Here is a 13,385-nt window from a genome sequence, read left to right as displayed (position 1 = left end):
ATTGTTTATTTTTCTTCCCCTATTAAAGAACTGTTATTCCTACTCCCATATTTTTGCCTGAGAGCCCCCCTTAATTTCAAATTCATAACAATTTGGAGGGAGGGGGTTTACATTTTTCCATTTCAGGGGAGGCTCCTGCCTTCCTTAGCAGACATCCGTCTTTCCAAACCAAGAGAACTGCAAAAGAGCTAAACACCAAACAAATATTCAACAGGCTTGCTGTGCTCACCAAACAATTAAGCCCAGCCTGCACCATCATTCCTGAAGAGTTCTGTTGGGAAGGATGAAAGTTTGACAAGAGTCTCACAGGTATGTGTGCTTGGCAGAAAGAGTTTTGAATGTAGAGTCTGATGAAGGAATAGAAATGGAAGCAAGTTTTGATATAGAAGAAAAGAATTGCTGAGCCAGTCTTACTGGATAACCAAGAAGGCAAAGGGGATGTTAGTTAGAAGGGTTTGTATGGCTTAGAGCAAAGGATAAACCCACCTCAAACAAGAAGATGTTTTTACCAAGCAGAGAGAGAGCACAGGCAAGCAAGTCAGCAAATGTTGCAAGTAGAAAAAAGGTCTCAGAATTTTCCACTGCAAGAAAACTGAAAAACAACTTCTAGCTTAAACTGTAATGTACTAACTTTTAGTGATTGGAGAACAGTAACATGAATATGGTAATTACAGTAGTTATGATAGGCTATAGGTAAAAGTAAAGGTATAGATTGGTTCTACTGCATGAAGATGCTCAGCAAAGAAAAGTATATAAAGCAATGTAACCAAAATTAAAGGGTTTCCAGGCCTGCCTGCAGCTGGAGCTGACAGCTGTAGGCACAGCTTTGTCACCCATGACCCTGGGCTGATGTGACACCTTGGATGTAACAAACTGCATTTTGGTGAGCCCCTGGAGTCCCACATCCCTCATTCAGGCTCTCACAAGTTCCAACCAAAGCACGGCCCCGACCGCGGCTGCGCAATGCCCACCGAACTTCTCCGACAGCGTGTGCTCCCCTCGTGCTTCCAGCTCCTCCTCCTCCTCCTCGTAGTCATCGCTGAAGAGCTGGGTGAGCTCGTCCCGCAGGATGGCCACGTGAGGGATGGGGCGGATGACGGGGCGCCGGCCATCCAGGGCCTCCACTGTGTCCTCGAGGGCTGGGAGCAGGGACAGAGGGGACAGCGTCACAGCGGGAACGAGACAAGGACTTTGGGGGGTGAGCAGGGGGACAGGACCCCTGCAGGGTCTCTGGGAGGGGACAGTGGGACAGGTGAACAGTGGGACAGGTGAAAGGTGGGACAGGACCTCTGCAGGGTCTCTGGGAGCAGGGACAGTGGGACAGGACCTCTGTAGCAGCAAAGGGAAACCAGAACTCTGCAGTTCTCAGCTTGCAGCGCTGATCCTGCCCTGTTTTGACACCTCTAAAGCTTTCCCAGGTTGTTTGTTCAAGGATTTTTTGGCCCAGGTCAAGTGTGTGACCTCAAGATCTCTGCACTGCTATAGATAAATAATCTATTATTTGTTACAAGGAAAAGCTGTAGGGGCTGGTGACTGTGGAAGGGGCTCTGGCTCTGTGTTGAGCATGGAGGCAGTGTTTAACACTGCAGGCTGTGTAGCTGTTGGAGGTGGAGCTGTGCCACAACTCCCTGCACTTCTCTGGCCAGTGCTGTGAACCAGGCTGAAACAGCACTGGTCCTGTCTGGGAAAGCTCTCCAGGGCTGGGCTGAGGCACTGCCACAGCTCAGGTCTGTGAGGGAGCTGAAAGAGGTGAGGTGCAGGGCTAAGGAGCTCCAATCTGTGTGCTCCTGGCTCGGACAGGAGGCAGAGGAGGGACCCACTGCCCAGCCTGAGGCAGCTGGGACGAGGCACTTACAGATGCAGCTCCTTCTGTCTTCATCCAGCTTGTGCCCAATGTCACAGCCACACTGGAAGGAGCCCGGCAGGTTTTGGCACGTGTGTTCACACCCACCGTTGTTTGCAGAGCACTCATTCACATCTACAAAACAGGGGACACCCCAGTGGGACAGGAGCAGTGACAGGGCTGTGCAGCAGAAATAGGCTGGTGGCATCCTCTCTGCTAAATGTGTGAAGCCATCAGCTCTAAAAATGGAGTTAAACCACTTCAGGGATTAGGGATGCCTGGGTTTCAATAAAAAACGTGCTGGGCTTCAGTTCCCATCCATTATTAACTGTGCAGGAACAGGTGGGTGTGTTTGGCTCCTTCCCCTGGGAAATGTTGAGAGCTTTGGAAGTGAGAACAATTATTAGGGGGATTTTTCCCCACATTCTTTCTGTTGGGAAGGTGACTCATCAGAAAGCTGGCAGGAAAACTGGTAGGAGCTGGGAGAAACTGGAAGAAATGCCTGGCTGTTGGCAACCAGGTAGGACAATTTCTTGTTCTCCTAATTAAAAGCTTCATTAGTCACCGTCTTGGCTGTGTTTTGTACAGACACTGTTATTTCTCTTTATCCCCTGGGTGAAAGTGATGGGCAGTGTTGCCCTCAGGGGCTGAACATCAAATGGTTTCTGTGAATTAATGGGGTCAAGCCTGAGCCAGCTCACTCTGAGTTAGCACAGTCTGACCTTGATGTGCTCAAAAATCCTCTCCACTTGGGCTGGGCTTAGCACAGGGGTTAGAACCCAGCTGCCCAGCACTAAACAAGCTGAGGAGAGTGACAACAGGCTAATTAGAAGTAGAGGGACCCTGTGTGTCCCTGGCCCTGCCTGGAGCCCAGGGAGGTGCTGGCACTCACCGTCACAGCCACAGCCATCCGTGCTGAGCCTGTACCCAGCGTGGCAGGAGCACTCGTAGCCCCCAGGGTAGTTGTAACAGTCTTGCTGACAGCAGTGAGAGCCCGTGTCACACTCATTGATATCTAAATGGGAAACAAAGGGGGTTAATGCACTGCAGAGTGGTGGCAGGAGCTGTTACCCTGCTCCCTGACTAGTTCTGGGGAGCTTTTACTGGTCTGCTGCCAAAAGCTGAGCCAGAATTCAGAATTTCGGTTCCTCCTGAAATCAGGGAGTTTGTGTTAACAGATCGTCCTCCCCATCCAGGGAGGAATCCTGAGTCCTTGGGTGAAGCTCATTGTGATTCCCAGCTGGGGATGGTGGTTACAGGTTTTGTGTCCTTACAAGCAGGGTGATTCCAGCTGACTGGCTCCTGCTTGGGGCAGTTTAATGCAGGAGAAACTAATTAGTTTGGAAGTCATAATTACTGTCCAAGTCACAAGTGCTGTCCAAGTATATCCTGAGGGAAGTCTGGGGATATCTCTGAGCAGAGCAATATTTCATCTGCTCTCACTTTCCATCAGTTTCTATCCTCTTTATCCTGTCTGAAGTAGCCAAGAGGGATCCTGACCTAAGATTCCGAGAGGGATCCTCACAATTACCTGGGATGGAAATCAAGGTGTGGCCTTTTCCTGCTCCTTACCAGTGCACGACTTCTGGTCCTCTTCCAGCCTAAAGCCAAAGTTACAGGTGCAGACTGGGCCAGAGCTGGTGTGGTGGCACATGTGGGAACAGCCCCCATTGTTGGTCTCACAGCTGTTCACAATCTCCATCTCTATCCCTGGAAAAGGCAGCCTGGTTAGGATCCTGTGGGACACAGCTGCACACACAGCTGGCCCCTGCCTGCCCCCACCAGCTCCTGGCACTGCATCCCTGCTGAGGAGGGGGATCTGCAGTGGGAAAGGATGGAAATAGCTCAGCACAGAGGCCACTGCTGGGCTGGGAGGTATAAAAAGAAACCTCTGGATCTCACGCAGCCTCTCAGCGGAGCAGGCTCTGGACAGTCTCTGGGATGAACAGGCTGAGGATGAAACTGCTCCCACTCCTGCCAAGCAGCAGCGTGTGCTGCCAACCAAAAGTTGGCTCAGCCTCAGAGCAGAGTTGTTCTGGTGCCAGGCAGAAATGGGAGCAGCAGAACACAGCAAAGTAGGGAAACATCCAGATGCCTGCAGCCAGCATCGTTAGCTCCTGACATGTCAAAAGCGGTCGGCGCAAACATCAATTGCAGCCATAGATCATCCCAGCTTGGCAAGGTTTCTGTAAACTTGTCTAGTTAATTAAGCTTTCTTAAACTAAAAGGAACTTGTTTCATGGAGCTTTGACTCAGTCCTGAACCTCAGGAAAACAATTTCTGCCTTCAAGAGCGCTGAGTTTTCCGTGCATTCAGACCCAAGGAGGATGAAAGAAAGGGAGCTTGATGCTTCCCAATGGATTTGTGCTTGTCAAAAACAAAAGCTGGGCCACAGTGAAAGACTTTTTCCAGATTTCACAACGTGATTGTCATCTCTCTCTTCCCTTTCCTTATTAAAGCAGCACAAAACAGGGTTTTGCTTAAAAGAAACGTGCTAGGAAGGGCAGGGAGGAACCTTTCATGTGGAAAGGCTGCTCTGCTGACCCCAGGGCAATGTCAGTGTCACGGTGTGAGACTGGCTGTGTCCCTAAGAAGACAGCTGTGTACATACTTAGGCTCTTCAACCTCGTGCCATCATCCTGGTGCCCCATATCGCTCTGTTTGGTGCCTTTCAGGACCTGTTTATGGCCTGCCAAGCCTTGCCAAGCTCCAGCAGCTGCACAAGGGGACCCTCACAGCTCCCAGTACCACCAGCTGCCAGCTGGGACTGCCACGGTGGCTGTCATCTGTCAGGGGCTGGTGGCTCTGGCTCAGCCTGGCCCTGCTGGGGTGCAGCAGCTGCACGAAGCTGGGAGGACAGTCCAGCTCACTCTTGCATCACAGAGTTTATTTCTTTCCTTGATGGGAGCAGATGTGATCCCTTCACTGGCTCCATTCCTCCAGTGACACATCTGCATCTGACTGAGCTTGTCCCGCAGACTCCCCAAGAGCAGAAGTTGGCTAATTTGAAGCCAAATGGCTCCAAATCAATTGCCTTAACCAGCTAAAGTGGCTTTGTGGTGACTTTAAAGATCAGACCGAGATTTTTATCTTGATGGGGGAGTAAATAGCCTCAAAACTGCTTGTGAAATCCTTCAGCAGAGATTGCCACAGCTTGGCCCTGGCAATTCCCAGAGGGCAGTGACAAACGCGTGCCTGCAGCAGCCCAGGTGTGCCCTGTCCTGCTGGGCAGGGCTGAGTGTTGGAACCCTCACTACTGAAAATTTTAGACTTTCTGTGCTGACAGACACTGACCCCCAGGAGAACACTGCATTGACCTGAGGCCGTGGAGAAGCTTCCAGAATGGAATGACAGAACTGGGATTGTGGGTGTGGAGTTTGAATAGAAGTGTGTGATATCACAGGGTGGAAAACTGTTTAAAGTTTTAGAATACAGGAATATACATATAGAGCAAGGTGGAGGTTTTAGGTTGGAGGCTGGTCCTTCTTCTTCACCTTCTTCTCTCCTTTTTCTTCTCCTCCTTTATCTCCTTCCTCTGCACCTCCTTCTTCACCTTTTCAGCTTCTTCTTCTCCTTCTTCTCTTTCTTCTTCTCCTTCTTCTTCACCTCCTTCTCCACGGGTTTGGGTGGTTTTGTGTAATTGGATAAAAAAGTTCGCATTTCATGCCATGGGGGGTTGGTTATTGGGTTAAAAGTAAAGATAATTTAGGTGTCATTTCTTAATTGGACAGTTTATCCTTAAAAGGCCTTGGAGAGAGAGCTACAGCTCCATTTTTAGTTTGTTGGAGTGAAGTGCTGCAGAACTCAGGCTCTGTGAGACTGTAACACAGATAAGAACTAACAAACATCTGAGTCCCAACAAGAAATTCCATCTGACACATTCAGTCCTGACCCTGGCAGAGAGGAGGCCCAGGCTGGAAGCTGAGCCCGCAGTACTCACGGTAGCAGCGCTTGCCGTCCGCCCCCAGCTCGTAGCCCGGGTTACAGGTGCACTTGAAGGAGCCCCGGGTGTTGAGGCACTGGTGTGCACACATGGCCAGCCCTGTCAGGCACTCGTTCACATCTGGGAGAGGGAGAACACCGAAGATCAGTAGGCTGAACTTTAAGCATCCTTCCAAAGGACTGTCGTTATGGTATTTGAGTTCTGCACCCTGAACTCTTTGTTGGGGTCCAGACCAACAAAGACACGGAGTTAAGAGTTTGGAATTGCTGTAAAGCTTCCAGGAGATGGGATCACATGACAGTGGGACACACAGATTCACAAATTCAATTAGGCTGGAAAAGACCTCTGAGATCATCGAGTCCAACCTCTGACCTACAACAACCCTTGTCACCAGACCACAGCACCCAGCACCACATCCAGTTTATTCTTAAATAAAAAATAAAAGATGGTGACTCCACCACCTCCTTGGACAGACTATTCCAGTGCCTGATTCCCCTTTCAGGGAAGAACCTCCCCTTAATGCCCAGCCTAAACCTCCCCTGGAGCAGGGGAGAGAGCCCCAGCAGGGCACAGACACCACCTGAGCCACCCAAGGGTAGGCACGTCCTTCCCTCCACTCTGTCCCCACCAAGCACTCCCTCAGCCATCAGACAGAGAGTTTTTCCTGCAGGGGAGCCCTGCAGGGCACTCACCTTCACAGGCCTTGCCATCAGGGGCCAGCTGGTAGCCGGGGTGGCACTCGCAGCGCGCGCGGCCGCGGTGGCTGTGGCAGCGCTGCATGCAGCCCCCGTTCCTGTCAGAGCACGGGTTCCTCACTGCAGACAGAGCACAGAGCCTGGGTCAGCCTACACAGATCCTGCACAGAGCAGCAGGAAAGCCTGCAGTCTGAAAATCCCAGGCAGAAAATCCCTGCTCCACCCGTTCGGGGGGATGTGCACACTGTGAGATCCTGCAGAAGGCTGGCACCAAGCTGGGTGAAACCCTTCCAGCAGGAGATCCTGCAGAAGGCTGGCACCAAACTGGGTGAAACCCTTCCAGCAGGAGATCCTGCAGAAGGCTGGCATTAATCTGGGTGAGACCCTTCCAGCAGGAGATCCTGCAGAAGGCTGGCATTAATCTGGGTGAAACCCTTCCAGCAGGAGATCCTGCAGAAGGCTGGCACCAAGCTGGGTGAAACCCTTCCAGCAGGAGATCCTGCAGAAGGCTGGCACCAAGCTGGGTGAAACCCTTCCAGCAGAAGCTTGGCACGGGCACGTCCCTCTGCAGCGATTACACAGCCAGTGCTGGCAGTTTGCTCCAAGTGCTGCTACCCAGAGGTTTGCCAATCTCTGACCTGCCCCAGGACCAGGAGAGATGTTCCAAACCCCTCTGGCTGCTGTGTTTGGAACATCCCAGTTGTTCCTTTTCCTGTAGCAACTTCACAGCTCAGGACTTCCCTCCTTCCTGCCTTTTGAATGCCAGCTGCCATCAACGAGAACAACCTTGTGTTCTGTCCCCTTCAGCTTCTCTCCCTCCTGAGCCAGGAGCAGATCAGCCAGAGAGGGAGAACATCCCACCCCACTGCCACACTCTGCTGTCCTTCCACTCCCACAGCAGCCTGTGCCTTCATACAATTTCATTTTTGTTGGCTACAACTCCTCCAGCTCTTCCCATCCCTTGGAATAAACCACAGGATATGTCCATGACAACCAAACACACAGAGCTTTTACTGGAAATCCCCCAGTCTGATCTGCTGGACATCTGAGCATCCCCATCCTGTCACAGACATATTTTATGAAAAATCCTTTTGACAGGATTTTTTCTCCTGAGAAGCTGAGAAGCCTCAGAGGAAAAGAAAAACAATAATTATCTGCTGCTGTGGGGTGCAACAGGTGCATCTTGGATTGGTCCATGTGAGTTGTTTTTACTTGATGACAATGACAGCCACCTGTGTCGAGGCTGTGAGCAGCCACAAGATTTTATTATCATTCCTTTCTATTCCTTGCCAGCCTTCTGTTGAAATCCTTTCTTCTATTCTTTCCATATAGTTTAATATATCATTTTCTTTTAATATAACATACATCACAAAATAACAAATCAGCCTTCAGAAACATGGAGTCAAGATTCTCATCTCTTCCCTCCTCCTGGGGCCCCTGTGAACACCACCAACCATCCCACAGCTCCCAGCTGGCACCCAGGGCTCCCCAGCACTCACGGATGCAGCGTTTGCCATCCTCGTGCAGCTGGTGGGGCTGCCTGCACTGGCAGCGGTGCTGGGCCAGGGTCACCTGCACACAGTCGTGCTCACAGCCCCCATTGTTCAGGGCACACGAGTTCAGAGCTGCAGGGACACAAGGGGTGGCACAAAAGGAGCTTGGGTGGCACCCGGGGACACAGGGACACAAGGTTTGGCACAGAAGGAGATTGGGTGGCATCTGGGGACACAAGGTTTGGCACAGAAGGAGATTGGGTGGCACCTGGGGACACAAGGTTTGGCACAGAAGGAGACTGGGTGGCACCTGGGGACACAAGGTTTGGCACAAAAGGAGTTTGAGTGGCACCTGGGGACACAAGGTTTGGCACAGAAGGAGCTTGGGTGGCACCTGGGGACACAAGGTTTGGCACAGAAGGAGATTGGGTGGCACCTAGGGGCACAGGGACACGAGGTTTGGCACAAAGGGAGTTTGGGTGGCATCTGGGGACACAAGGTTTGGCACAAAGGGAGCTTGGGTGGCACCTGGGGACACAAGGTTTGGCACAGAAGGAGCTTGGGTGGCACCTGGGGACACAAGGTTTGGCACAGAAGGAGATTGGGTGGCACCTGGGGACACGAGGTTTGGCACAAAGGGAGCTTGGGTGGCACCTAGGGGCACAGGGACACAAGGTTTGGCACAAAAGGAGCTTGGGTGGTACCTGGGGACACAAGGTTTGGCACAGAAGGAGATTGGGTGGCACCTGGGGACACGAGGTTTTGCACAAAAGGAGCTTGGGTGGTACCTGGGGACACAAGGTTTGGCACAAAAGGAGTTTGGGTGGCACCTGGGGACATGAGGTTTGGCACCTGTGTGAGGGAAGGGCACGTCTCACACAGGACCAGGGTGTCACTCTGTTTTTCCAAGTTTTTCTGAGCCTTCTGATGTTTACATTTTTGTAATGTCTCTTATGAGGATTGGGAAATTGGCCTTTAAACCCTGTCCTGTCTCTCAGGAGCCACCAAAGTGTCCCAACCCTCTGGGCTGGTGGAACATGGCTCAGGCTGGAAACCCAGGATGGAAACCCAGGATGGAAACCCAGGAGGGAAACCCAGGAGGGAAACCCAGGATGGAAACCCAGGCTGGAAACCCAGGAGGGAAACCCAGGATGGAAACCCAGGAGGGAAACCCAGGATGGAAACCCAGGATGGAAACCCAGGAAGGAAACCCAGGATGGAAACCCAGGATGGAAACCCAGGATGGAAACCCAGGATGGAAACCCAGGAAGGAACCCCAGGAGGGAAACCCAGGATGGAAACGCAGCCCTGGCTCCATGAGCTGAGCAGAACCATCAGCTCTGCTCTCACACGTTTCTGACCTGTTTTTCAAAGTCCAGAATAAACTAATGTGCTGGCTCAGAGGAATCTTATAGGAAAGCTAAAAATATCTCTAATGAAAACCATCTCTCCCCAGACTGATCCTGCAGGTGATCACAGTGCCCTCCACAACTCCAGAGCTTGGGAAGCAGGAGAGCCTGGAAGGCAGCTGCCAGCAGAAGTGTCTGCTTGTAACACACCTCTGAATCCCAAGGCAAGTTGGGTCCTTGCTCTTGCACATGAGTGAAAACAAATATTTGGCTCAGGACAAAAATAAAGGCAAATATATATATTTTCTTTTCTTTTCTGTACACCCTTCCCCATTAAAAAAAAAAATAAAATATGCTTTGACTCAGAGCTGAGGATCACTCTCATTCCAAATGTTAAAATAACTCAACTTCTCATTTTATGCCTCTAATCAGCTAAACAACATTTGGGGGAATAAAAGCAGCTTGACAGGGTCAAGATTTTGCCATATAAAACATAAGAACTCGGGGTTTATGTTAGTTGTGCTGGCATTGTTTCCTTTAATCCATTTGGAAGGAAACAACAGAAATACTTAACGTTCCTGAAAAGCTCTGGGTCAGAGTTACACTACTCAAGCTCTAGCAGAGATGGGTGGTCATTTAAAAATATTCCAATATATAAAAGTGTTTAATAACATATATTCAAAAATAGCCATAAATAATGTGCTTGTTGGAGAGAGCCTTTTTTTAAAATAAAAAAAAAGAAAACAAGTCAAACAATGCTGATGCCTGCCAAAACATTCCTTCATCTGGGAAAAGCACTGGGCCAACATGGAACAAGCCAATGCATCTTGTGTCTAAAATAACCTCCCAGGATGCAGTTATTCGGATTAATTTGAAATATAACCAAATTCCTACAAGACAACAGAAAAAAAAATCGAAAGTCTGGGTTCTTCCACACAAGATTTCAGGAGAGAGAGCCCGTCTGAGGCTGGGTCTCCTCAGCTGGCTCCTCACAGTCACAGCCAGCAGACCTCGCTGCTGGCCTTGTTTTAATTACTGCTCGGGGTTTTTATTCTGTTTACAGAACCACTCTAAAAATATTTCCATTCCCAGATGCTCTGCCCGAGCTTAACATTTCTGTGACGAGGCTGCCAAGCCCAGTGTCATCCTGTACATCACACAGATTTTTGTAATTACAGCGCAGACAGATTTTCCACAGATGATATTTCAGTGTCTGAGAGAGGGAGGTTCCTTCCAGCCCCGCTGTCTGGGGGGAGTGCAGGGCTGCTGGAAGATGCTGCTCCCAGATTCTGACCTTCTCAGGCCTGGGAAGTGGATAAAGAGGGATGCAAAGGAGATTTTTGCTGCTGATTACACCTGGGAAGTGGATTTGTGCAGCAGCAGCAGCCTAACAGAGGAGTTGATTTAAGATCTGATCTCTGCACCCTCCAGCTGCCCTTCTGACTTTTCCTCTCTCTTCTCACTTCTCCTCTTTCCTCTCTCTCACCTTTCCCTCAGAGAGAAGTGATTTGCCTCCAGGAGCAGCGATGCCCTCAGAGTGACTGTGAGCAGCTGTAACCAGAACTGAGCAGGATGTTCCTTCTGCAGTGTCACAAAAACCCAGCAATTCTAAGAAAAGGCCGAAAAATGTGTGACTGGGCAAAGAAAAGGTCAAATTCCCTAAAATGTGCGAGTTGTCTGCAAAGTGGAAAGCCCCACCAAGCACACGTGGTCCCTGCACACACAAAGCTCAGGCCCACACAAACCTCCTGGCGTGGTCCTTCTGTTCACTAGATCACCCCTCTCACTGAGATTTCTTCATTTGAAGAATTAATCTCTTCTCCTCATACAAACAGGGCTCCATCATGTAATCCCAAAGTGATTTCTCCTAACCTCAGACAACTTCCAGAAACATGCTGTGTGTTAATCCAGACCATCTCTCTGCTCCTCAGGCCAAGAAAAGCAATTGGCTCCCATTAAACCCCTCTGCCTCAGCCTGGCCTGCATCCCTCGGCTCAAACAGTGGAGAAGGACCTGGAGATGTCAGCTTCCTGCCTCCTGCCCATGTGGTTCTGATAAAGAGAGAGGTGATTTCAGGACGCCCAAGGCCTCTCTTTGTTCTGTTTCACTCGCAGTGGAAACTGCTGCTCCTTTTCTCCTCTCTCAGCAGCGTTTGGAACAAAGACACAACAAAAGCATCCAGCACAACGGAGCTGCAGAGCCCCAGCTGAGAGCTGGGCATAGGAAGGGGGTTTTAAGCCATTTTTGGGCTCTCCTGAGTGACAGCCCCAGGTACCAGCTAACCCTTGGCCATGCCAGCACATTGTGGGGGAATTGTGGAGCTCCAGCTCAGCGCTGCCGATCCATCATCGGAGCCTCTGTGGGTTTTGTGGGGACCAAAAGGCATTTAAAGAATGAGATCCATGATTTGACAGCCCTTAATGAGAAACTTGACTGCAAGGCCTCTTTCTGTACCCAGAACACCCTGGCTGGGGCTGTCAGGAGCTTCCTACCACCCAAAATTGTGCTTGTCCCAGCGTGGAGCTGCGAGCTTCCCTCAGCAGAAGGAAAAGGATGGATGGAGGGATGGATGGAGGGATGATGGATGGATGGATGGATGGATGGATGGATGGATGGATGGATGGATGGATGGATGGATGGATGGATGGATGGATGGATGGATGGATGGATGGATGGATGGATGGATGGATGGATGGAGGGATGGATGGATGGATGGACGGAGGGATGGATGGATGGATGGATGGATGGATGGAGGGATGGATAGATGCTCACTGTCTCTATATCTAGTGGCAATATTTTGTGTTTTAACAGCACAGAATCTCTACAGAAAATGAAAGGACATCCCAACTTGAGGAGAAAAACAGCTTAGAGCTGTTAACCCCAAATCCCTCAGAACTGACCACAAGGCAACCTGGTGCCTGTGGGTTCAACAGGACAGCCACAAACACCAGCAGAGGAGTCACCCCTGGCTGTTCTGAGCTTTTCTAAGGAAAAGATGTTCCACCCCTCCTCGCACCTGGGTTAGTACAGAGTTCTGTGAAGGTGTCACATACACACATGGACAGGCACAAATGTGTAAAGAGAAAAAGCCACCAGTCCTGAAATAAGGAAGCCTCAGTTTAGAGCCATTTTAGAAACATTAATAATTATGCAGTGAGAAGTTTCTACTTGCACTGCCTGGTGTGCTTTGCTTTCCTGGATGCTCTGGATCCCAGGGGTACCAGCACCACAAACTCACTGCAGATCCTGCAGGCTCCCCAGGGCTCCAGGAACTGCCCCGCTCACTCATGATCAGATTTCATGAACAGAGACCTCTCACTTTTGGCAGACAAATTCCAGCACTGCACTTTATGGCTAATATTTGCTCACAAATTTAATGCAAAGCAGATTTGCAGCGCTGGGCATGGGCAGCAGGAACAGGGCTAGATCCTGTGGGAATGCTCAGCTACGCCAGCAGGGAAGCCTGGAGAGCGAAAGAAAATCATGGAAACTCCTCTTAAAGAAGAGATTCCTCCCTCTAGAGATCCTTTTAATGGTTTCCCTGAGAGCTGTTCCACCTTCTGGAGTGCTGAGCACTCCTGGTCTCAGCCTGTCCCACGTTTTGCTCTGCATGGCGCGGGCGGCTGCGGGATTGTCGTTGATATTTTTGCCCCCAAAAGAGAGGAATGATGAGGACTCTATGCACATCAGAAGGCTAATAAATTACTTTATTACACTATATTATTCTATATTATATTGCACTGTATTACATTGCATCTGAACTGAATCTGTTAAGAACTCGACTCTGTACATGACTCTACTCTTTTTGTGATTGTCAGTGACAGTCCCAACACACACACACACCTGGCCCTGGTGGGCCAAGGAAACAAAACACCATCACTGTGGGTAAACAATCTCCACACTGCATTCTACTTTGGCACAGCAAATGAGATAAGAATTGTTTTCCATTCTCTGAGGTATGGAGAATGTGAAACCCAGCAATATCCTTGGGAAGAACTGTGCCTTGCTTTTCCCTGTGAAATGTGGTGACACGGGATCGCTGCTCGCCACAAGAAAGGGAGC

The 13,385-nt window shown here is 50.2% G+C and overlaps 1 protein-coding gene across 5 annotated transcripts in view; it reads right to left on the bottom strand.

The window, feature by feature from the left end:
• MEGF6 (multiple EGF like domains 6) overlaps positions 1 to 13,385 on the bottom strand; it is a 96,023-nt gene that overhangs the window by 24,786 nt on the left and 57,852 nt on the right. For 3 of the 5 annotated variants that reach the window (XM_050982314.1, XM_030231176.2, XM_050982316.1), the window contains 7 exons: positions 7,981 to 8,106; positions 6,479 to 6,601; positions 5,784 to 5,906; positions 3,416 to 3,553; positions 2,736 to 2,858; positions 1,856 to 1,978; positions 972 to 1,139 (listed from right to left, as the gene is read on the bottom strand). In XM_050982314.1, the coding sequence (XP_050838271.1) occupies positions 972 to 1,139; positions 1,856 to 1,978; positions 2,736 to 2,858; positions 3,416 to 3,553; positions 5,784 to 5,906; positions 6,479 to 6,601; positions 7,981 to 8,106 (924 nt within the window). Of the gene's footprint in view, positions 1 to 971; positions 1,140 to 1,855; positions 1,979 to 2,735; positions 2,859 to 3,415; positions 3,554 to 5,337; positions 5,439 to 5,783; positions 5,907 to 6,478; positions 6,602 to 7,980; positions 8,107 to 13,385 lie in introns of those variants that run through there. The other 2 variants (XM_050982315.1, XM_050982317.1) reach the window with 2 other exon arrangements.

The sequence above is a fragment of the Serinus canaria genome, chromosome 21 (assembly GCF_022539315.1).
Source record: "Serinus canaria isolate serCan28SL12 chromosome 21, serCan2020, whole genome shotgun sequence".
In the NCBI taxonomy this organism is placed as follows: domain Eukaryota; kingdom Metazoa; phylum Chordata; class Aves; order Passeriformes; family Fringillidae; genus Serinus; species Serinus canaria.
Note: the sequence above shows the minus strand (reverse complement) of the source record. Positions and strands in the feature narration are given on the sequence as shown.